Source organism: Ceratotherium simum, chromosome 2, assembly GCF_057802395.1.
Source record: "Ceratotherium simum simum isolate JZ-2026a chromosome 2, ASM5780239v1, whole genome shotgun sequence".
Classification (NCBI taxonomy): Eukaryota; Metazoa; Chordata; class Mammalia; order Perissodactyla; family Rhinocerotidae; genus Ceratotherium; species Ceratotherium simum.
In genome coordinates, this window is record NC_141901.1 from 17,939,355 (window position 1) to 17,964,048 (window position 24,694).

General features: G+C 36.8%; 1 protein-coding gene across 2 annotated transcripts in view; it reads left to right on the forward strand.

Annotated features, from left to right (window-relative positions):
• DHX9 (DExH-box helicase 9) overlaps positions 1-24,694 on the forward strand; it is a 59,192-nt gene that overhangs the window by 12,022 nt on the left and 22,476 nt on the right. The window contains exons 4-15 of one of the 2 annotated variants that reach the window (XM_004424951.3): positions 7,100-7,214; positions 8,083-8,195; positions 8,791-8,939; positions 11,308-11,354; positions 13,482-13,618; positions 13,919-14,008; positions 14,105-14,266; positions 14,409-14,486; positions 15,043-15,234; positions 18,193-18,334; positions 18,782-18,864; positions 22,836-22,992. In XM_004424951.3, the coding sequence (XP_004425008.1) occupies positions 7,100-7,214; positions 8,083-8,195; positions 8,791-8,939; positions 11,308-11,354; positions 13,482-13,618; positions 13,919-14,008; positions 14,105-14,266; positions 14,409-14,486; positions 15,043-15,234; positions 18,193-18,334; positions 18,782-18,864; positions 22,836-22,992 (1,465 nt within the window). Of the gene's footprint in view, positions 1-7,099; positions 7,215-8,082; positions 8,196-8,790; positions 8,940-10,333; positions 10,470-11,307; positions 11,355-13,481; positions 13,619-13,918; positions 14,009-14,104; positions 14,267-14,408; positions 14,487-15,042; positions 15,235-18,192; positions 18,335-18,781; positions 18,865-22,835; positions 22,993-24,694 lie in introns of those variants that run through there. The other variant, XM_004424952.3, reaches the window with a different exon arrangement.

Here is a 24,694-nt window from a genome sequence, read left to right on the forward strand (position 1 = left end):
TATTGTTCACATCCTCCATCTCAAGACACTCTTCCTTTGTTTTTTCTAGCACCCAATTTTTTGATTATCTTCCTGTCTCTCTGACTGTTCCTTAATTTTGTTTTTCATCTTCCCTTCACTTAGTAGGGTTTGGTCCTATACCCTTAAGTATAAGTTTTCCATAGCATAATTATCCCATCCTTTGTTCAGACTACTCTGTGAACTTGGCATTCTATCAGGTATTCGTACTTGTATCCTTTCTATAATAAATGCATCAGTTCTGGACTTTTACTTAGACTAAACCATAATTAATCTTTTATTATTACTTGATGGGGAGCTGTATATTTCTTCATCTTGAACAAGACCTTTGGTCTCAATAGATCTACTTTAAACAAACTAACAGGCATTCAAAAAAAGTGACTACAGTGAGAAATCATGACACTTCCCTATACAACTTTTCTCCTTTTTTAAACTTAGATTTTTAAATTATGTATAGTAAGCTGTTTTTCTGGCCTTGCTTCCTTCTATTAGATGAAAACATTTTTGGTTTTTGATGGAGATTTTGTTTGATTGATTCATAGGAACAATATGCCCTTTGAAACAGGGAACCTATTTTGTCACCTGTGTTGGGCGGGGGGGTTGGTCACATCATTCTGTCAGTAAGTGTATGTTGAATACTACGAATTCTTAATGTAATATTGCAAGATTACCAGGATACTTGAGCCATTTTAGATTTAGTGTATCACTATATCAACAGATTTACCAGTTTTGGTAGTCTTTTTAAAAAAATTATTTGGTAATTTAAGAGATAAAAAGTGATTGTTTTAAAATGCATTTCTTTTTTTTGTGAGGAAGATTAGCCCTGGGCTACCATCCGTGCCCATCTTCCTCTACTTTATATGGGTTGCTGCCACAGTGTGGCTTGATAAGTGATGCGTCAGTCTGTGCCTGGGATCCGAACCTGCAAACCTCAGGCCATTGAAGCGGAGTGCACGAACTTTACTACTACGCCACTGTGCTGGCCCCTAATATGCATTTCTTTAGTTAATAATTGAAACACTTGTAAATGTTAACTATTTCTAATTTCCTCCTTTGAATTGTCTATTCTTCACTTACCAGTAGTTCGTGTTGTACTATGTATATCTAGAATTAAAAGAACATCAATTTTACAGCATTTAATATATGTTCATTGCAGAAATTTTGGGAAACATAAAGATTATAAAGAAGACAACATAAATGAACTGTAATATTGCCAGTGTTACTAAAATCTATTATTATTATTTAAATGTTTAAATATTTAAATGTGTATATTTTTTTTAATTTTATTTATTTATTTATTTTTCCCCCGAAGCCCCAGTAGATAGTTGTATGTCATAGCTCCACATCCTTCTGGTTGCTGTATGTGGGACACGGCCTCAGCATGGCCAGAGGAGCAGTGCGTCGGTGCGCGCCCGGGATCTGAACCTGGGCCGCCAGCAGCGGAGCGTGTGCACTTAACCGCTAAGCCACGGGGCTGGCCCTAAATGTGTATTTTAATGTGGTAGAATGCATATTACATATATGTTTGGTAACCTGCTTTTTTTTAAACATAAAATTTTCTCATGTCATTATACTTTCTTCCTTAGGCAAAGGCAAGGGTATGCACTATGACACACTTGTTTTTTTGCTGAGGAAGATTCACCTTGAGCTAACATCTGTGCCAGTCTTCCTCTGCTTTGTATGTGGGTCGCTGCTACAGCATGGCTGACAAGTGGTGTAGGTCTGCTCCCAGGATCCAAACTCATGAACCTGGGCTCCCGAGGCAGAGTGCATGGAACTTTGACCACTCGGCCACGGGGCCAGCCCCCAGTGACACAATTTTGATACCCTCTTTCCCTCCACCTTAATCTTAATTGATCAAGAAATGTAAAAAAAGAAGTCCTCCCTGTCTTGGTCAGTTTGGGCTGGTGTAACAAAGCACTGTAGACTGGGTGACGTATAAACAACAGAAACTTATTTCTCATACTTCTGGAGGCTAGGAAGTATAGGATCAACGTTCTGGCAAATTCTGTGTCTGGTGAGGGCCTGCTTCCTACTTCATACAGGCTGTCTTCTCACTATATCCTCACATGGCAGGAAAATCCAGAGAGCTCTCTGTGGTCTTTTTTTATAAGGGCACTAATCCTACTCATGAAGCCTCTACCCTCATGACCTAATCACCTCCCAAAGGCCTCACCTCCTAATCGTATCACATTGGAGGTTAGGATTTCAATATATGAATTTTGGGGAGACATAAGTATTCAATTCGTAGCACTTCTCATCACAGGAAAATAGAAAGTTGCCTACTTCCTCAAGTCTTGAGGAAGAAATTTTTTCTTAAGTTGACGTAGATAGAGAGTGAGGTAGAGCGGAATTGTGGCCCTAGGGTGGGCAAAGTGGTGGAAAGAGGAAAAGTAAGCATTGTGGTACCAGTGCTGCCCACTGTTTTTTTCCTGGGACCTGGCTATTAGGGCTCTCCCCAGCGTAGGCTGTACTTTGCCTCCACAGCCCTACCCTTGGAGGAGCACTATGCCTCAAGCTATCTGCTATCTGTATAAAACAAAGAAAGACTGAAAATAAAGACATGAATAAAGCTATACCAGGCAGATGAAGTACAAAAAAAAAGTAGTAGTAGGAATATTAATATCAAAATAAACTTTAAGGAAGAAAGCAGAAAAGACATCAGTTTGCAATGTACCAATCCACCTAGCATTAGCAATACTAATGTATATATTGGCAACCCTAAAATGGTAATGTGAGAAAGTAGCACAGGGACCAAAAAATCCTAAACATTTGGAATTTTGAACACTTGGTTCCAAATGAAAATTAAAAATTAGAATTACAGGGGCCGGCCCCGTGGCTTAGCGGTTAAGTGCGTGCGCTCCGCTGCCGGCGGCCCGGGTTCGGATCCCGGGTGCGCACTGAGGCACCACTCCTCCAGCCATGCTGAGGCCGCGTCCCACATACAGCAACTAGAAGGATGTGCAGCTATGACAGACAACTATGTACTGGGGCTTTGGGGGAAAAATAAATAAATAAAATCTTAAAAAAAAAAAAAAAAAAAAAAATTAGAATTACAGACTATTAAGATAACAGTGTCAGTCAAAACTTGGGAGGGCTGGAGGAATAGTCATTTATTCAAAGGCCTGTCAAACGCCTTTGTTATTACACAAGAAATAGTTTTTTAAATGAGTGAATTGGTAAGTTTCAACTCAGGAAAATAGAACAGATAAGACAGGAAGAAATTAATAAAGATAAAATCAGAAATTGCTGAATTAGGAGAAAAAGTAAAAGTGATAAGTAAAAATTTTTGTGTGTGTGAGGAAGATCAGCCTTGAGCTAACATCCGTGCCAACCCTCCTCTTTTTGCTGAGGAAGACTGGCCCTGGGCTAACATCTGTGCCCATCTTCCTCTACTTTATATGGGACGCCGCCACAGCATGGCTTGACAAGCAGTGCGTCGCGGCGCGTCTGGGATCCGAACCTGGGCCGCCAGCAGCGGAACGCATGCACTTAACTGCTACACCACGGGGCCAGCCCAATAAGTAAAAATTTTAAATGCTCTTTGTAAAAGATAAACAAAATGGTCCATCCCAAGTCTAATTAAGAAAAAAGTAAATGCTGTAGATTCACATTCCTCTATCAGAAATCCATGTGGTTAGATGAGTTTGAGAATGCAGAATTTTTCATATTTTAGAAAAGTAATATGCACATACCGTATCTTGTATGACACCTCCGGCACATCTGAGACAGACCCCTGTAATCAGACTTTCTCACTACATCACGTTAATGAATTTATAAGAGAAAAAATGTCTACTCAGTGGTCAACTTAATAGAGGTTTAAAAATAGCATTTGATGTTAGCTCAGAGCTGGTCTTCCTCAGCAAAAAGAGGAGGATTGGCATGCATGTTAGCTCAGGGCTGATCTTCCTCACAAAAAATAAATAAATAAAAATAGCATTTGATAAAATTAAACACGTATTACAAATAAAGTACTAAGGAAATGGAGTAGAAAAATACGTTCTTGACATATAAAAGGTATCATCTAAGAATAATAGTAAACACTTATAAAATTGAGTCCTAGAGCAGTGCTGCTCAAAGTGTTACAGTTTGTGAGGAGTTAAGTACAGAAATGAGCAAGCATTTAGAAACACTTACGGTATTGTGACAGCAATTTTACATTTGTTGAATCTAATAATTAGAAAACATGGGCTTGTATTTTGAATGTCTTTCATATTTCTAGCAATTCATTTTTGGTATAGTTTACAAAAATATTGTTCCCAATGGATTAGGGAAAAAAAGCTCAAGCTAGTTCTTCATCGCAGATAGTTTGAGATGCACTGCCCTAGGGGAATTTCTGTAAGGTTAAGAGAAGACCAAGGTGTCTACTATCACCAATGTGATGCAATAAATAAAAAGGTATAAGAGGCATATGTAATAGAAGAAGAGAAAGAAATGAGGTGTAGGGCCGGCCCCCTGGCTTAGCGGTTGAGTGTGCGCGCTCCGCTGCCAGCGGCCCGGGTTCGGATCCGGGCGCGCACCGACGCACCACTTCTCTGGCCATGCTGAGGCCGCGTCCCACGTACAGCAACTAGAAGGATGTGCAGCTATGACATACAACTATCTACTGGGGCTTTGGGGGAAAAAATAAAAAATTAAAAAAAAAAAAGGTGTAAGTATTATAAAGAATTGGAAAAAAATCCTATTCACTATAGTAGTAAAAATGATAACTTAAGAATATGTAGTTTGTGGGAACTGTAAGGAAAACGCAACAGATTTTTACTGAAGGATAATGTCGAGAACTCTCGAGTCTGAGATTTTACCATACTTGGAAGCTAACAGTTCAGCCTGCCACAGTTTCATAGATGCTGGCGGAAGACACAAGACTTCTGAGTCAGGACAAAGGGTGTTATTACTCATGGGATAGCAGGCAGCATGAGCTTCGTGTTTGCATCGGTTCCCACTTGTCCCCAGATTCTTGGGGACAGAGTGAAGCAGGTCCAGGTGGATGCTGAGGGCACAGTGGGTTTGTATCACAGCTGAGGTACTTTGACCTTAGGAAACCCCTAGTCTTAAAAAGCGGCTGCTGGCAAACCTGCCACCTGTCTTCATTATCCTCCTTAGGAAACAGATCTGCCTCCTGCTTGGAGGAAGATATTCTCTCTGTCTTCCAAGGTAATTTGCTATTTAAACCTCCTTGAAAAGATGGTCAAACAAGACTTGGAGAAACACAAGGTATCCATGGAGAATTGTCTCAGCAGATAGAAGACTTGATGAAATATAGAGCCATGCTATGTTTCTGGGTGAGACGTCTTATTATAAGATGTCAGTGAGTTCATAAGGAAGTCAGTTCTCCCTGAGTAAATTATATAAATTTAACATATTTCATAAATTAGATTAAAAAGTTAATTAGGAAAAATCATTACTGAAGAATAGCCAAGAAGAATTTGAAAAAGTTAAAAGTACTAGCCAATCCTACCACATATTAATAAAGAATTTTAATTATTTTAAGATTATAGTAACTAAATTTGCGTAATACTAGCTCCAAAATGAAAAACATAGGTGTTAGAAAATAATATAGAACATGTCTCAGGATAGTAAAGGCCATTTTATGGAGGATGTCGCAGGCAGAAAAGGACAAAAATTATTTGTAGCTTGTATAACAAAGAGTGAATATCACTGAAATGTTAAATTCTTAGAAATTAATGAGAACAGTGAATGTCCACAGAGAATAATGGGCAAAGAAAATTTAAGTCAAAATAAATAGGTTGCTATAATAAAAAACAAAACTAATATTGATAAAGATGTAACATGCATGCTATAATTGCCAGAATTGGAGAGGATGTGAGGAAATAGATTCTCATATATAGTGCTGGTACAAGTATGGAAGTCAGCAACCTTTCTGTAGAGCACTAATGTGCTGTTTAAAGTGTTCATGCCTTTTAATCCAGGAATTTCACTTTTATGAATTTTTCCTAAAAGAAATAAGCCAAAGTACAAGGAGTTTATGGCAGCGTGGTTTTATAAGTTAAGATCGACTACAATCTAAGTGTCCATCAACTTGGTATTGCTTGAGTTTTATATAGTACATCCATACAATGGAGTAGTAAGTCATTAACATTCACATAGAGCAATATTTAAAGAAGTAGATGATGTACGAAAAATATTTTACATTTGTTTTGAAACTCGATGTTGCCTCTCTCTGGAAATCTGTTCTCCCAGAATCTCTCTCGGTTGGCTCCTCCCTTGCTTCATATCTCTTCTCAAATGTCACCTTATGAGTGCAGCTTTCCCTGTTCACTTTATTTAAACAGTGCTCTCTTGTGGTCCTTATTTTTCTTTTCTGCTTTATTTTCTCTATAGTATTGTATCATACTTGACGTATTATGTATGTATTTATTGTCTAGCTCTAGAGGAATATAGAATTAGAATATAGCTCTGTAAATACAGAACATTTGTCTGTTTTGTTCATTGTTTTATCCTCAGAACCCAGAACAATGTCTACCGTGTAAAAGGCTCCTATCATACTTCTTGAATGTTGAGTATATGTATAAAGATATTAAGTGGAAAAAGTAAATCAACTGTACAGCATAAACTGATCCCCTTTTTTTGTGTGTGTGTGAGGAAGATCAGCCCTGAGCTAACATCTGCCATACCTCCTCTTTTTGCTGAGGAAGACTGGCCCTGGGCTAAGATCCATGCCCATCTTCCTCCACTTTATATGGGACGCCTCCACAGCATGGCCTGACAAGTGGTGCGTCAGTGCACGCCCGGGATCCAAATGGGCGAACCCCGGGCCGCCGCAGCGAGTGCACGCACTTAACCGCTTGCGCCACCGGGCCAGCCCCCGATCCCATTTTTTGTGGAAAATTATATTTGTGTACATTATATATATAATCTCCAGATGGAAAATTATGAATAATTTTTGCTACCCTTATTCGTTTCTGCCTGAAATGAGAATGTAATATTTTGTAATCACTGAAAACAAAAATGTTAATATGGGGAGAGGAGAGTTGACATGAGGGCCTCTTAAATATAAAATAATTTGCTAGTCCCTGTGAAGGCGAAATTAGTGACACTGCCTTGACTTTTCCTCTTGCAGGTAGCACCTCCTGCATCCCCACTTACTGATACACCTGACACCACAGCAAATACTGGCGGAGGTTTAACAACAACCATGGGAGGACCCCTTCCTCCACATCTGGCTATCAAGGCAGGTAAGGGACGTGAATGTTCCGTATGACTGAGAATAAGGTATACACCATCTTGCTTGGTCATCATCTCTCTTTCTCACCTGGATAGAAAGAAATAACTACAGTAAACTCGTAATGTTGAGAGAATCCAAGCCCTTCATAAATTTGCAGATACCACCAGATCATTTAATTTCTCTTATAAAGTGTGAGACAGCTTAAATCTTTGCTGTTGTTAGCTTTTACTAATTTTTGATGTTTGAGATCAGGATCAACTCGAATGTTGGCCAAATTACTTTAAATCTCAGATCTGGTATTTATGAAATGAGAATAACAGTAGTATTTACTTTATAAGATTGTTGTGAGGAGTAATTTTTTTAAAAAGCATGTAATAAACGTGTAGGGTTTATTAAATGTTAGAAGAGGGATTAGAGTTAATAGTCAATATTAACTACTGTTTTTATTTGTTCTGCTGTCTCATTCATCACTTTCTTACACCTTTTCAGCCTCTTATTTCCATCACCAGCACTGGCAGTTAGCTTACTTTCAGGGTCATATTTAGCAAAGAAATAATTTTATCATTTAATCATTTATTACATATGTAACAAATGAAACGTAAAGCTACATTGATAATGTATGCTGGATTGTCAATCACTTATGACCATTACTAGTTGCTTTCTCCTGCCTAGCAGCCTTGAAATTAGCAATTTAGACCTATGCTTCAGTCATGTAACACTTTTCAAGTAAGTCATGGAGATTTTGGGCCCATTTCATTGAAACCTTGAATTTCTAATTTTGAAGTCCCAAAACCCAAATTAGGAATATTCTTTAAAATATTTAAGATCTTCTTACAGTTTGATTCTTCAAGAAAACAAGCATTTTCTTTCCTTAATAGAAAATAATTCTGGAGTTGGGGCCTCTGGCTATGGTGCTCCTGGGCCCACCTGGGATCGAGGAGCCAACTTGAAGGATTATTACTCAAGAAAGGAAGAGCAAGAAGTACAAGCGGTAAGGTTATCACCCTATGTTCAACTCCAGGAATGTGATTTAGGACTTAGTGCACAGCAAGATTTAAAATATTCGCAACTTAGTAATTCGGTGATTGCTTTAAGTGGTTGAGACTGCTTGTACATAGAAGACACCATAAACCTAAGCTAACCGTTACATCTAGTCACTAGCTTTGCCTGTGAAATAAAACAGTGTTTTTCCTGGTGGTAATAATAGGTTTTCTTATCTGCTTTATAGGAAATGTAGTTACCTCAGTAAACCTCATTTCATGAGCACTCATAGTAAAAATGTCTTGATAGAACATCTTACTTTTCCACTTAAGTGTTAAAACCAGTACCAAAAAAATTGTCAAAGGTTTCCCAGGAACAGTTTAAATACAGTACATTAACTAATAGCTTGTTTATACAATAGGGCCATCAGATACAGTATAAACTAATTCTGGCTCGGTTTTCACTAGGATTAGAAACTATTAAAAACAGCTTTTGCATTATAAAGGATGGTACAAAGAAGGTATTGTTATAAATTTCTGTGCTTTAAATATGCATAACTAAACTAAAAATAGTGTAGCCAAATGTAATTGTCATTGATTCAACAGACTCTAGAGTCAGAAGAAGTGGATTTAAATGCTGGGCTTCATGGAAACTGGACCTTGGAAAATGCTAAGGCTCGTCTGAACCAGTATTTCCAAAAAGAAAAGATCCAAGGAGAATATAAGTACACCCAAGTGGGTCCTGATCACAACAGGTTTGCTTGTTTCACTCTTTGCCTTCTGTAGTAACTTAGGGTTGTTTTGTGTATTCATTGTTCTATTTTTGTACATGTTATCTGGTTCAGTTTGTGGATTAGCAACAAATTGTGAAGAGAAGATATATACTTTGCACAAGAAAATTTGTCATTGATTTGTAATGTGCGGTTTACTATGGTTTCATTTATGAGTGTGATTTTAGCTGTGTAAGAAGTTCTGCAAAAATCTGCTGTTTTGTGTTGCTAGACTTTTAAGGTTCTCATTTGAATTGGAGAGGCAAAAATCAGCCACAAGTGGTGATTTATCCATAATTAACTTAAAAATCAGCCTGAGGTGGTGAGTTTATTCACTGTGATATTGTTAGAGGCAGTTATAATGATTATTTCTTTAATGGGTCAAGTTAGACACAAGTTCCAGAGTCTGAGAGGTAGATTGCATTGCATCTAGATCCAAATTTCCCTTCAGCTTTAAAAGTTGCTCTCGAGAGTCCTGTTGTTGGAGTTTTAAGGGCTTATAAAGCTGAAGGATAGCCTCAGTCTGTGAGTTCAATTAGCCTACTTTTATTCTGTTAAATCTATAAACTGAACATAAAGGGAGGTCGTTGTAGCAGTGACAGTATGTTTCTCAGCCTGCTTGCTGTTCTTCCTGAGAGCGTTCCAAGGTGTAGTAGTTATTACTCCCAGGAAGGCTCATATGGATTAGACTCTACTGGGGGCACTATATTTTTATTGGAAGGGAGGGAAAGTTATAATGGAATTCTTGATGATTTAATTTGCTGTCCTCATATGAAATAAATTATTAAAAATACATTATAAGTATTTTCCTTGAAAATCAGAGTATTTCTTGGGTGCATCTGACAGCCCTAAAATAATGAATACTGTAGTAAAACTTGGACACTGTGGTCAAAATGATATTCAGAGCATGGTTCCCTCTGCTGCCAACTGTTCAATCCTGAATTCTCAAATACTTAATTCTGATGTCAGACTTTTAAAAACCTTCACAGGTTTTAAAGAAAAGATAACATTTATTGATGATTTTACTAATATTTTGTCCTTCTGAACTGATTGGGCTTAGTAGCTCTTGGTGACCTTAAGAGCTGTTAGATAAGTGTGGCTGAAGCTTGTTGTTGTAAACATTTTTTGTTATCAGTATCTTATCATTGATATTTGATACAAACAATTGAAGAATTCAGGATATGACGATGAGGGAGGCAAAAGACAGTTGGGGGAGCTAGGACAGCATTGCTCCTTGCATGTCTTTTATTTAAAGGCATAACAGACAGCGACACCAGAGGTCTGTGTTCATACACACATGTGCTGCTGCTTAGGCTGAACTAAGCAATCACATGGGAAACTATTGTAAACTGATTTCTGGTGTCGCTGTTCCCCCTAGGTGGTGGAGAATGAGATTGAGTGCTGACTTTAAGCCTGGCTGAGAAACATACTGGCATCGGTGTCATTAATGAAAGGGTGGATGTTGTTCCCCTGAAAGCCAGTGGCCTTTGACCCCTGAAGCCGCTGTGCCTGAAGGTCAGTTCACAAGAGGTATAGGAAGGAGTCTTAACATTTATTTTTTTCTTAAGCCTCACCTCCTTTTGTTCACAGCACAAAGTCCAGATCAGAATGTGCCTAAGTGGTAGAAGGGTCAGAAAGCGTAGTTTTCAAAGTGCGATTTGTCCCTTGTTAAAACCTGAATTTCATTCTCTGGAATCTGCTAGCAATTTTACTTAGAATTTTCAAAAATATTTTGTTCTCCAGCACCTGAATTAAATAGATGTGATATAAGTAAACTAAATTTTTTGTTATCAAGGGCTGCTTCCAACTGCAGGCAGATACCAGCCCCCTGCCTCAGGAGCCACTGATATATGCATAGTGTTTGTGTGTCCATGTGTATGTGTGCATGCATGCATATATTTAGCTTAGCTTAACAGATTGAAGTTATTAGTGGGTGGCCCGTTCAAAGGAATCTTAAAATAATCACACCTATAATTTAAAGAGTTTGGGGCCTGTTTTAATTTTCTCCCCAAGCTAAGTGGAAAATTCCTCTTCATTGAATATATTCTAGCTATTCGACTGCAACCCTTGGAATAAGAGTGAGAGTAAGTAAATATAGAATCTAAAACCCTAACATTTTCTTTTCATAAACAAGTGGCTCATCAACTTTGATTATAGCTGTCTTGTGCCATGTCCATTATATAAAGTTTACTTCAATACTTCATTTGTTCTAGGATTGAACAGAAATAAATGTTTACAATGGTTTTTTACTGTGATTTACCTAAGCAGTTGGAAACCTGCCTGATTTGGGAGTCCTGGATTTAGTAATTTCTAACAGTGACACTCCTAACATTGTTTGTATATGTTGTTACAGGAGCTTTATTGCAGAAATGACCATTTATATCAAGCAGCTGGGCAGAAGTAAGTGTTACTGCTTCTGTGATATTCTGAGTCTTGTGTAGTGGAATAATATTCACATTAAAGTCTTGAGCCACATATACGTAAGCTTTATGAATTGAAAGAGTACATGGTAGGAGGTGGTATCTAGGGTATTTTGGAATATTAGTAATTATATGAATTACAAGGCCCAGTTTCCCAGTTTGCATGTGAGAAGAAGATCATGCTAGTATTATATTTCAAAGGGTGAGAGATGGTAGGCTACTTAGGAGTCTGCTAGTGTCAAAGAACTTTAAAACATCTTTTTATCTTTCTGCATAAAAGTGTACTTTCAGTTTGTTCAGGTATAACTAGCTAGGTGAAATTTAGAAAGGAGTAAATCAGATGATGGGTTAGAAAGGAGTAAATCAGATGATGGGATTAGAAGCCTAAAGACAAATGTATAGCATTTAAGAGTCATATAGTCAAGAAGAAAAGATGAGAAAGTTACCCTGAGGAAACACTTTATTCCTTAAGGAATAGATGGGAGTTATTCATAAAGGAAATAAGAAAGCAAAGATCTGTTGCATGTATTCTTTATTCTTAGAGAATAGGTTTAAAGCAGGCAGTGTGCTATGCTTGAAAGTAAGGAACTAGCCCTGTGTACCTGGTTTTGTTACTAACAAAGTTTTATGACTTTGAATAAATCACACCTTACATTGCTGGGACTCAATCTGCAAATTGAGAGGAATGGCCTAAGATTCTTTCCGGCTTGAGAATTCTGCAGCTAACACTAATGATTTAAATTTAGTATATGCAAGACTTTCCTGATAGAATCAAACCTTTGAATGAATCGTCAGGAGATGATGATGAATTTTTATCCTAGACTGTTTTTTGTTTTTGGTGAGGAAGATAGGACCTGAGCTAACATCTGTTGCCAATCTTCCTCTTTTTGCTTGAGGAAGAGTGGCCGTGAGCTAAGATCTGTGCCCATCTTCCTCTGTTTTGTATGTGGGTCACCGCCACACATGACTTGATGAGCAGTGTGTAGGTCTGGGCCCAGGATCCGAACCTGCAAACCCCAGGTCCCCAAAGCGGAGTGGGAACTTAACCGCTATGCCACCAGGCTGGCCCTATCCTAGACTTTAAAAATAAGTTATTTTGAATGGGTGAAATGTTAAGAGGATAAAGGCAGTCTAACTTCTGGCAGCCCGTTGATCTGACCATCAGAATTAATTTGACTAGGTTGGCTAGTTATGTAGGAATGTATCTGTGCCCCTTCCTTGCTTTATGTCATCTCTCCTAAAGCTGAATGATATTGGAGGAGAGGAATATAGCATTTTCTTTAAGGATGTGAGTAAGTACTAGATTCAATCTAATGCCAGGATCAGCTATAACCCTTTCTCTGGGCCAACTACAGCCCACTAACTACAGCCCACTACCTGTTTTATAAAAAAGTTTTATTGCAACACCACTACATTCATTTATGTCAGGGGATAGCAAACTTTTGTAAAAGGCCAGATCATAAATATTTTAAGCTTTGCAGGTCATGTATATCACTCATTGTTATTTTTGTCTTATTTTTACAACTCTTTAAAAACATAAAAACCATTTTTAGTTCCTGGGCCTGTAGTTTGTCAAACCCTAGTTTAAGTATTGTCTATAGATGCTTTCACACTTGAAAGGCGGAGTTGAGTAGTTGTGACAGTGACCAAATGGCCTGCAAAGCCTAAAATATTTATTATCTGACCCTTTATAGAATAAAATTGCCAACTCCTGGTCTGGATAATTACTTTGGACCCATTTTCACTCTTTGATTGTTTTGCTTTTTGACCCTTTGCTTTTCAAAAGTTAAACTATGTTTTCTTCTCCTGTTTTAATGCCAAATTATATTAATAATGACAGCTTTGTGAATTAGGTTATTTGCTTTTATGATGATGATTTGGATGTGTCTTAGTATTAGCCTATAATAAAGATGGTTGGTTATTTACTTGATGAACTTATGGAATTGCCTTTGGTTTGCAGTTAGAATGAAAAAGAATTTTAGAACCTATGGCATACTCTATTTTAGGACGGCTTTTGTGCCTAAGCCCCTAGTTGCTTATGAGAAGATGTTTCTTTACTCAGACGATTTATCCTTCTGTCTTCGGTAATTCTGACGTTAAATTATAGGGATTTTTGCACGTGAACATGGATCAAATAAAAAACTGGCAGCACAATCCTGTGCTCTATCGCTTGTCAGACAACTCTACCATCTTGGAGTGATTGAAGCTTACTCTGGACTTACAAAGAAGAAAGAAGGAGAAACAGTGAGTGTTTAAACTTAGTAGCCCAAGGAGATATTGTAAGATTCAAGTATTTGGCTAAAGTTTAATTTACAGTCTTAGGAATCTTACCTCAAGAAATGGAAATGGCGTGATTCTGTGTCCATAGTGGGTAATGAGTAAATAATCGTTGAAGTAATTCTTTCACAAAAGGGAAGTGACTCAGTGTTGGCTTTAGGAATAGTATAGACCTAGTGCTGACTGTATATTCTTAAGCCTGCCATAGTAGATGTGAGTAGCTCATATGTATGTTACGTGCTTTTCATGGCCATCCTTTCTCTGTAGGTGGAGCCTTACAGAGTTAACCTCTCTCAGGATTTAGAGCAACAGCTGCAAAACATCATTCAAGAGCTAAATCTTGAGATCGTGCCACCAGTAAGCATACAGCTATTTAGTTCACCTTTGTATAGAATTTCTCTAGTCAGACAAGCAACCAGTTTTGCTTTTTTTCTTTTTCTTATTTTTTAATAGCCTGATGATCCTTCTATGCCCGTTGTACTCAACCTTGGCAAATTGGCTCACTTTGAGCCAGCTCAGCGACAAAACCAAGTGGGTGTGGTTCCTTGGTCACCTCCACAGTCCAACTGGAATCCTTGGACTAGCAGCAACATTGATGAGGGGCCCCTGGCTTATGTGAGTGCAGCATTGTTTTTGAGATCAGACTCTTGTGTTTTACTTGTGAATATACTTCGTTAGGATGTCTAGATAAAAAATGGATTCAGTTTGAAGCTGAGTTACGTGCTTTTGTTTGACTGTTGCCTTCCCATTTTTACAGGCTACTCCAGAACAAATAAGCATGGACCTCAAGAATGAATTGATGTACCAGCTGGAACAGGATCATGATTTGCAAGCAGTAAGTCTGTGAAGTATTTAGACATAGGGTGCCCACAGCCTCAGAACTTTCTAGGTATGGGCAAAAGGACAGTGAATAATATATTTTGCCCTTTCTAGGAAGGAAGATCAAAGATAAATATTTACCAAACTGCTAATCCTAGTTACCTCTGAGGGTAGTTGTTGTGAGGTAAGGGCCTGTGATTCTTAGTTACTATAAGTGGAGAGATTTGTGGTAATAACTCTCTTTTTTTTGGTGTTTTTCAGTATTTTCTGAATAAAGCAACATTAAAATGTTAGAGGAAAGGGAATGTATATGGAATGGTGAGGGAGAACGGAGGCAAATAAGGGTGTGGACAAGGCCACAAGATAGATTCTTCAGAAATTTAGTGAAAAGAGGCAGTTCTATTAGAGATAAAAATATGTGTATTCTTTTATGAAAAAGTATATTTTGAGTACTAAGCCACTGAAAAGGAATAAGTTTCTACAGAGATAGCAAATTTTTTTAGGATTAAGGCAGTTGCTTCTCATGTATATATTGGGAGAAATTTGACTGAGGTGTAACTTTTCTAATATAGATCTTGCAGGAGAGAGAGTTACTGCCTGTGAAGAAATTTGAAAGTGAAATCCTGGAAACAATTAGTCAAAATTCAGTTGTCATTATCCGAGGCGCTACTGGATGTGGTAAAACCACGCAGGTTCCCCAGTTTATTCTAGACGACTTTATCCAGAATGACCGAGCAGCAGAGTGTAATATAGTAGTAACTCAGGTAAGTACCAAACTGACTTAACGAGATGTGTTTCTGGTGTGGATAGAGTCTGAGAGGTGGAAATACCTGGAAGCCACTATAGAATAGTTAAGCCATGTGTAAAAAGACGGCTGTGCAGGTATAGATAGACGTTTTACCAGTGAGCCTTGCTTTGTATTTATTCACTGTGGGACAATATGTAAGACAGTTATTGAAACACAGAAGATCAAGGGAAAAGGGATAAATTATTCAAGGGATAAGTAGATCCACTTCTTCATAGGCTATCAAGTGGCATGCAGTCAGAGAGGTGTTTAAACATTTATTAGTAGTCTTTTACATTAAGCAGTGTTCTCCCAAACAAAATGCGTCTCCTGCGAATATTTATAATGAGCTAAGAATTGTCATGAGAATTAGAAGATTACTTTTTAATTGCTTTTTTTCTGACTGTAAAAGTAGTATATATCCACTGGGAAAAAATTAGAAAATAGAGTAAATTTTAAAAGAAGTGAAAGCCTGCTCAAGATTCCACCATCCAGAAGTAATCATTTTTACTTTTGTTCTTTATCCTTTCAGACTTTATTGTATATGTGCTACATGTACAGCATCTTAACCTGTCCCCCTTATGTAAACATATTGTGGTATTAGAGCAACAGTATAATTATTTAGTGACTTCATAATTTTCCATTTTTATGCTTATACCTTTATTTTATTCTTAAATGATGAATTGTTTCTAATATTTTGGTATTACATTTGCTGGGATGAACATACTTGTACATATATCTTTATACACTTGTTTGATTATTTCATTGGAATAAATTCCTAGATGTGGAAGTTTTGGGTCAAAGGGTATGCGTATTTTAACTTTTATACACTTTGCCATACTCCCCTCAGGAAAAAATCACACTGATCTCCAGTCGAATCAATTATGAATAAAAGAAGTATTTCTCTTTAGTATGTGTTTTAAATATTTTTGTCTGTTTACAGTCAGGGCTGTTGAGGAAGCTAGAAGCTGCTAAGTCAGAGAAGCATACAAAATATGGAAAGGAGATGGCAGGGTCTTTTCTTTCTTTGCTGTTTGAGTCTTGATATTGATGTTTTCTGTACATACTCAAGGAAATTTGGCTAATGTGGTTTCTGAAGGTGGTTGTTTTAGCACTTTAACTCTTAAATTTTAACAACTTCTATCATGGATGGCTTCCTTGAGTCTCTTAAGACAGTTGTGTTTGGGGGGAAGTGGAGTTAAGAACTACAGTAGGTACTGCTTAGGGAATGTGCCATCTCCTGTCCATATTTCTTTTAGAAGCCTGGAAACTACGAAGACCTGAAAGTAGCCCCAAGGTGATAAAAACAACCCCTTAGTACCCAGTGCATTATGAATACACCTCAGAAGAGTCCAATATCCTAATAAATTTGAAATTCTTCTAGAAGCCAGTTATTTAGTAGAAATGTTGAAAACTGTAGGAAAGACAAAAGTGGAGAAAGGGGACAATAGTAGTATTGAGCATTTACCTGTTGTTTATAGAATGCAAAGAACTTCTTGAAAGGGTCCAGAAAACTTTGTATTTTCTACCTTTAGTGGAATATCATTTTCACATTCTGACATAAGTATGTAGCAGAACTCTTCTCTTGATGGACAAATACAGAGCTCAGTCCTTCGTGTAACACTTTTATTCAGGATTAGTGAGGTGCAGAGTACTTATCGGTAGTGGTCAGTAAAAGCTAGCATAGTTCAGCAAGTCAAGGCACATAAACCAGACAATATAAGCTCGGGGAAATTCAACACAGTATGTTCAAGAAGGCATCTTTTAATCCCTTATTTTTGTGGATAGGCTAAATATGAACTAGGTGATTGTGCACTTATCTCTGTTTGTTACCCCATATCCTAAGGGACTCTTATTTTAGGGATATAGAAATTAATAAGTCATATTTTGTATTAATTCAAAGGATATTGATAGCTCTAGTGAAGTTATTGAGTTTTTGGTTTTTTGGTTTTTTTTTTTTTAAGATTGTATCAGCCTCTGATTTCCTAAATAGTCATGTCACAGCTTGGAATATCATCATATAGGTACTTAAGTAACTAGGAAACGCAGAAAAAGTTTTTTCAAGCAAGGAACTAAAATACAACCTGGCTTTAGGAACCTTTTGACAAAATCAAATCCGAGGCAGCTTAGAGGCGTTCAGTCTTTATAAATCTGCATGTCCCCACATAGCTGTATCTTTAGGACATCATAATAGCTGTAGTATCCATGAGGTAAATATTGTTTTGTGTATTTAGAAGATAGGGAACACTTCAGAAAAGTTTTCAGAAAAATCAAGGTCCAACACTTATAGCATTGGCTTTAGGGTTCAGCATATTTATTGCTGGAAACAGTAATATACACTCAGTTTTTCTTGCTGTGTAAGCTCATCAAAGACAAGAGTGATCTTATTTCCTGTCTCTAGCACCTTCTGTGGCACCTGATGCAAATATGCAATGAATGCTTACTTTATGAGTTAATAAGTGAATGAAAGGTGGCTGCAGTAGATATGGCGAAGAAGGAAATTGTTCACCTTCCTAATACCCATGTTATCTCAGTTAAATAATTTTCTAAACGTGCGCCTTTACTGTGGTAGGCGGTTACAAGAACAAGCTCTTTGCGCATGCTCTGCTGCCTTCCCTACTGGAAAATCACTCTGCATATCATTAAGAGTTTGGGCCAATGGTGAAGGAATTTTATTTTCTATAAAAACCTTGAAATCACTTTATATACAAAATGAAAAACAGCATTTTTTAAGTGTCATAGAGTTAAGTGGTAACTTTTTTTGTCCCAATTTTTTTTTTTAATAAATTTCGGAGCTTCCCAAGGATATCATCACTATTGGTTCTGTTGTTCACTGAGTTGGCAATGGGACAGATTTACTACTGTAATTTAATAACCCTGATAAAGTGTAACTGTAATTTTGTAGCTTTTAAATCACTTTTCTTTTTTCTTGTCTCAGCCCAGGAGAATCAGTGCAGTTTCTGTGGCAGAGCGAGTTGCATACGAGAGAGGAGAAGAGCCTGGGAAAAGCTGTGGCTATAGTGTTCGATTTGAGTCTGTACTTCCCCGCCCTCATGCCAGTATAATGTTTTGTACTGTAGGTCAGTAATGTGTTTTATTTTGGTCTTTCATTTGGGGTTCGTATTGTGTTGTTTGTGAAGAAAACTTAAAAGCAACACAAAATTGCTCGAAACCAAGGAGCCAGTCTCAGAATTCTTAAGTAGAACTTTTGGCAGTTTTTTTCTTTATGGAGATTATGATGTACCTGCTGCCGGCTGTAGCTTAGAGAAAATGAAATAGCTTGGGTTACTAGAGTTATATCTTTGAGTACTCTATTCATTAAACAAATGTGTTTCAGAGTATGCTATCACCTTTTTAATAATTTAAATATACAAGTGATTCTTTCTTTCCCAAAATGATGCTTGGGGTTATATTAGTTGAAGCACAGTTGATTGTTAGAAATTTGTTTCTTTGCACTTTTCTATGCCTCTCTGCTTTAATCAAAATAGAAACTCATCTCCAGTTGTTGCTCTGATTTTCTTTTCAAGGTGTGCTCCTAAGAAAATTAGAAGCAGGCATTCGAGGAATCAGTCATGTAATTGTAGATGAAATACACGAAAGAGACATAAATGTAAGTAACTCGAGCATTATAGTAAGGTACTAATGCTAGTATTCTGTACAACGAGAAATCAAAGTAGAATCTTTGCTTTATTTCAGTTTTCCCCATGCTTACATTTTCTGTGAAAACCATGAACTTCAGTCACTTAAGATGTTGGACACCTTGTTTTTAGCAAGGCCATTGAACCTTTTTTTCCTTCGTTAAACTCACAGAATTCTAAAAGCAAAGACCTCTTATTGTGAAGTAAATATAATTGCAGTGCTCGTAAGAACTAGCACTGAGCATTAGGCATAATTCAGCAACTGAACTAATGATTTATGACTAAATAGAACATGGAATTTTAATAATGAGTTTTTCTTTGAACTGTGGTTTTTCTGTGATAACTTTTATAATTTAAAAACTTAATATAATTAATAATGTCTTTTTTGGACATTTGCAGCTCTAATCTTGTTAGATGTTAATGATAATCATGCCAAAATTAGGAAGAAACTAGAATTTCATACCCTTCCTTCTTTTGTTCCTTGGCAAAACTTGTATAGAATTAACTTATCATATAATTGTATAATCCAAACAGGGGTGTCATTGGATGGACAGTATGTCATTCAAACTGTCACCAAGCTGCTATTGCTTAAAACATTCATCCAAGCACCTCCTCTTTAGAAAATACTTTTATAGCCATTGTTGTTAATCATCTTTAGTTTTGGCAAAACTTTAACCTTTATGATTGAACTAAAGCAAGGAAGAAAGTTTGGATGGTTTATCAGACTTTTTAAATCTGAAATCTTAACTATTCAGTAGGATAAAATTTTTGCTGTTTTTGTCATTCAAAATCTCTTGAACAATTTACGGTTTGTTTGGTTTTTTTTTCCCTAATTAACTTAATCGAATACTCAGTATTGTCTTACTAGCATGGTAACATACCAATGTTCTTAGAGTTTAAATGATTCTAAATCATACTGAAAACATAATGGATTATCATTGCAATTTTCCTGAGAAAAATTAAGTGGTTTTGGTCGACTTTCTGTGAAAAACTGTCAAGTCTATATTAATATACCATTCACAGGGAAAAATGCCTTTGCAGAAACTTTTTATGTTCTCTTTCAGATGAACCTTATCTAAATTTGTCACTTTATGGGGAAAACTGAAAAGAACTTGCAGACCAATTATTATAAGACATAGGAGAATAGGAAAATTTAACAATGTGGCTGAATAAAAGGTTAATACACAAAAGTCAGTTGCATTGACCATATTATGAACAAACAGCTGAAAACAACTAGAAAGATACCAGTGCAGTAGTCACATAGTGTCAAGTTACCTAAGAATAAATCCAACAAAAAGACATGCATGGGCCGGCCCCGTGGCTTAGCGGTTAAGTGCATGCGCTCTGCTGCTGGCGGCCCAGGGTCGGATCCCGGGCGCGCACCGACGCACCACTTCTCCCGCCATGCTGAGGCCGCGTCCCACATACAGCAACTAGAAGGATGTGCAGCTGTGACATACAACTATCTACTGGGGCTTTGGGGGAAAAATAAATAAAATTATAAAAAAAAAAAAAAAAAAAAGACATGCATGATTTATATAGGAAGAATATAACTTCATTACAAAACACCAAAAAAGACTGGATCATAATCATGGCCAGGAGTACTTAAGATCATATAGATGTCAGTTGTTGCCTGGTTGATCCACAGTTTGAATGCAATCCTAATCGAATTCCCAGCAGCTTTTCACAGAATAGGCTGATTATAAATACTTACAGGGAAGATTTATGGCCAAAAATAACCAGGACTTCTGAATAAGAGCAGAATGGAAGGTCTTGCTTTACAGACATCAGGACTTAAATTTGAAGCTGTAATAATTGAGATAGCATGGGTTGACAGTTAGACCAATGAAGTAATACAGAGTGTAGAAATAGATTGTGTGTTGTGTGCAGCTTTGGTCTAAGAGAGTTGATGGCATGTCAGATCAGTGGAAAAGAGAATGGACTATTTAATAAATGGAGCTGGGAACAAATGGTCAACCATAAGGAAATAGCTGAAATTGGATCCTTACTTTATAACCAAATACAAAAATCAACTCCGATGGTTAAAGATTTAAATGCCAAAGCAGTTTTGAAATTCTTGAATATTTGAAGATCTACTCAAGTAAACATCTAGACAGTACTATCCAATAGAAATATAATGTAAGCCATATATGTAATTTTTAATTTTCTAGTAACATTTTAAAAGATGAAAAGAAACAGGTGAAATTAACTCACTGTATCTACATATTTTCAACATGTAGTCAATATAAAAAAATATATTGAGATATTTTATATTCTCCTTTTCATATTAAGTCTTTAAAACATGGTTTGTATTTTACACTTACAGCACATCTCAACTCAGATTAAGCACATTTCATGTGCTCAGTTAGCTCCATGTGGCCGATGGCTATGTACTGGGTAGCATAGTTCTAGATCTTCTGGAAGGGTTTCTTAAAACATGAAATGCACTAAACATGAAATAAAAGACCAATATATTCGTCTATATTATAATTAAGAGTCTTTGTTTATTCGAAAGATACTTTAAGGAAAACTACAAGCAGAAGATTCCAATGTAGCCAACAAAATTTTATTATAGCAATATATAAACACCTCCTACAAATCAGTAAGAAAAGTACAGATGACTCAATAGAAAAATAAGCCAAAAATACAAACAGGCGTTTTGCAAAAGAAGAAACATACTTAGCTAGTAAACATGAGGTGATGTTCAGTCTCTTTGGTTAATAGGAAAGTACAGATCAAGACCATAATAAGCTACTTACTACTCTATATCAGCTACTTACTACTCTATATCAGTTTGATTAATAAAATTTAAGTGGTGATGCCAAGTGTTGGAGAATATGAGAATTAGCAGGATCTCTTATTCACTGCTCTTGGTGGATGAATTGATGAAACTACTTAGGAAAATAGTTTAGTATTATCTCCTGAAGTTCAGCATTTATATACCCTTTAACTCTGTAGTTCCATACCCACACTTACCCATAGAAACTTGCATATGTCCAGCAGAAGATGTGAACAAAATATTCATAGTAGCAAATGTTCACAATAATAAAATCCTGGAAACAACTCAGATACCTGCAGTATCTACCTGCGGTAGGTACCACCAGATACCTATTGGTGAATTAGTTGTTATATTCACACATTGAGGTATTAAACAGTCGTCAGAATAATTGTAGTAACACATATGTGGATGAATCTTAGCAGTGCTGTAGTATGTGAAAAAGGAAATCCCAAAAGATTACATAAAATATTATGTGTTCCCATAAAGTTAAGAATAAATAAATTTAAAAACATATTTCTCCATATATATATATTTTTTTTAGGTATCTATATACATGGAGGAAAGCTATATGAAAAGGAATAATAAAAGATTCAGGATGGTTTTGTCGTCTGGTTGAAGGAGGCAGAGAGTGATGGGCCAGAGGATCACACAGCCAAAGTTTTGCCCGAGTTTTAGCTTTTATGTTGTTTGGTGGGTTAATGGATACTTCACATTATTAAATAACAAATGTTTTGGCTGTTACTTTGTTTGAATGAACCAAATAGGACCTTTTCAGCATTTGAAAGATTAGCTTTATGGGTGATTAGATAACTGATTTTTGGCTCATCATGGCTTTCCCCTTTTCCCTAAAGTTTATGCCTACAAATATAAATTTCACTGAAAATTTTGAGATTAAGTCTTTGCTCTCATTGTTTTTTTTCTCTTCCCTTCCGTACCTGAACAGCACTCATTTCTAATCCCCACAGCTATTAGACTACAACTGTTTTTAAAAATACTTTTACTGCATCCCACTGTAACCCTTTATCTTACGCTTCTACAAGCCACCTAAGGAACTGAATTTCACTGATAAGAGATGGGTGTATAACACAAGAAATCTTTTAGGTCTATCTCATTAGCACGAACTTTTTATGCAATTTTTTTTTCCATTTCTGTTTGTTTTAATAGACAGACTTCCTTTTGGTAGTGTTGCGTGATGTGGTTCAGGCTTATCCTGAAGTTCGCATTGTTCTCATGTCTGCTACTATTGATACCAGCATGTTCTGTGAATATTTCTTCAATTGCCCCATCATTGAAGTTTTTGGGAGGACTTACCCAGTTCAAGGTAAATACTGTGGGGGTCAGGTGGGAGACTGAACATCTTTTGTGCAGTAGTGTTGGAATTTTCTTAATTCTGGAGATTGGAGTAATAGTTTAAAGGATATTTAAAATACAGGCCAAGTTAGAGTATCAGATGCATCATAGCATCTTGGGGTTTTAGTCGAGCAGTAGTGAGTAAGATCTGAGGAGGGAGAACAAGTTGCATTCACCGCTTGAGGAGTTTGCATATCCAATAAATTTCCTGGCCTTTACTTACAGCCAAACTTAACTTTTAAAATTATATACAGTTAACTGTAAATCAATATAGCCTATAGAGTTCATGGGAAATACTGTTAACAGTTTAAGCAGCCAGAGTTAAATGAACAAGAGAATCCTTAGAGCCAGAGCAAGCAGATTTTGAAATGAGATTAAAGTGAGTGTTTCAAGGTCAAGTATTTTTGATAGTTAAGAGCTTCTTTACTTTCTTCAGAAGTTTTTATCATCACCATTTTCTAGGATAGTCATCTAGTAGCTTAGTTAAAAAAATGAATTGTGGCATAGTCTGAGGGCATGAAAATAAGCTAAAAAATTTGCAGTGCAGGTATGAAAAGATGAATAGGTATGTCAGGGTACTAATTTTTGAAATTCAAAAGTAAGGATAGCTCTGAGAAGCCAATGCAGTTGTATCTCCCAAGGGTACAGGTTAAGAATTCTAAAACTGCTTTACATGTATACTGGAATTGAAAAATAAGTAAATGGATGGCAGGTGGTGGGAGCCAGGTTTACAAGTTGGAATGAGAGGTTACAGGTAAGTAAGAGGGAAGGCTTGAATGAACCATGTGGTACTGGATTATAGTTGGAGACATCAGTAAGAATTCATGTTTAGATACAAATAGATTGATACAGAAGATGATATAGAGATGTATGGATACATGGGTTAGTATACATACATATTTCCCGGCTCTGTCTGCTGAGCAGGCCCAGAAGCAATGACATCCCAGTAGCAGGGAACATACTCAACACCCACATCTTGTTTCCAATACCATTCTCCAATTAAAGGAACCAGTTGTCCTTGGAGAAATGGCTGATTCTAAGGCTAAGGCAGGGAATATACAAGATGAGCCTGGAACATCTTGTAGTGCCAAGAAAGTAAGGAAGTGCTTTAAAAACACGTGCACACAATAATGGGAACAAAGGGACATAGGAGCCAACCTGAAAGTTCTTAATGGTAAGCTGGAATAGTTGAAGCAAAAAAATAACATAGTATTGGATTATAACCCTAAGTATAAAATAAAAATACCCATGAATCTATATGGTGGTTGAATAGATAAATGGGTAAAGAAAGACATCTCTCATACAGAAGTATTCTAAAAAACTTAAGTAGATGAAGACTCTTCCTCTACCTCAAAAAATGTGAGGCTCAACTCCCTATTCTTTGAGTGTGCTGTCCTTAATACTTCCAAAGAGTAGAGGATGGAAAGAGGGAAATAAGAGTAACATTACGGTGGAGTAACAACAAGCGGGTAATCAAGTTTAACATCATCAGTGGTGAGTCATGTTGATAGTATACACCCTTGATATAATGTGATGAGAATGGCACTTTGGGGCACTTAGGGTACAGAGGGGGGAAGTGTTTGGATTATGAGACACTTCTGGACCCATCAGAGAACCTCAGGAGCATAATTGATCAGCAGATGTTCCAACCTTTGCCCTGAGGTCCTTCTTGA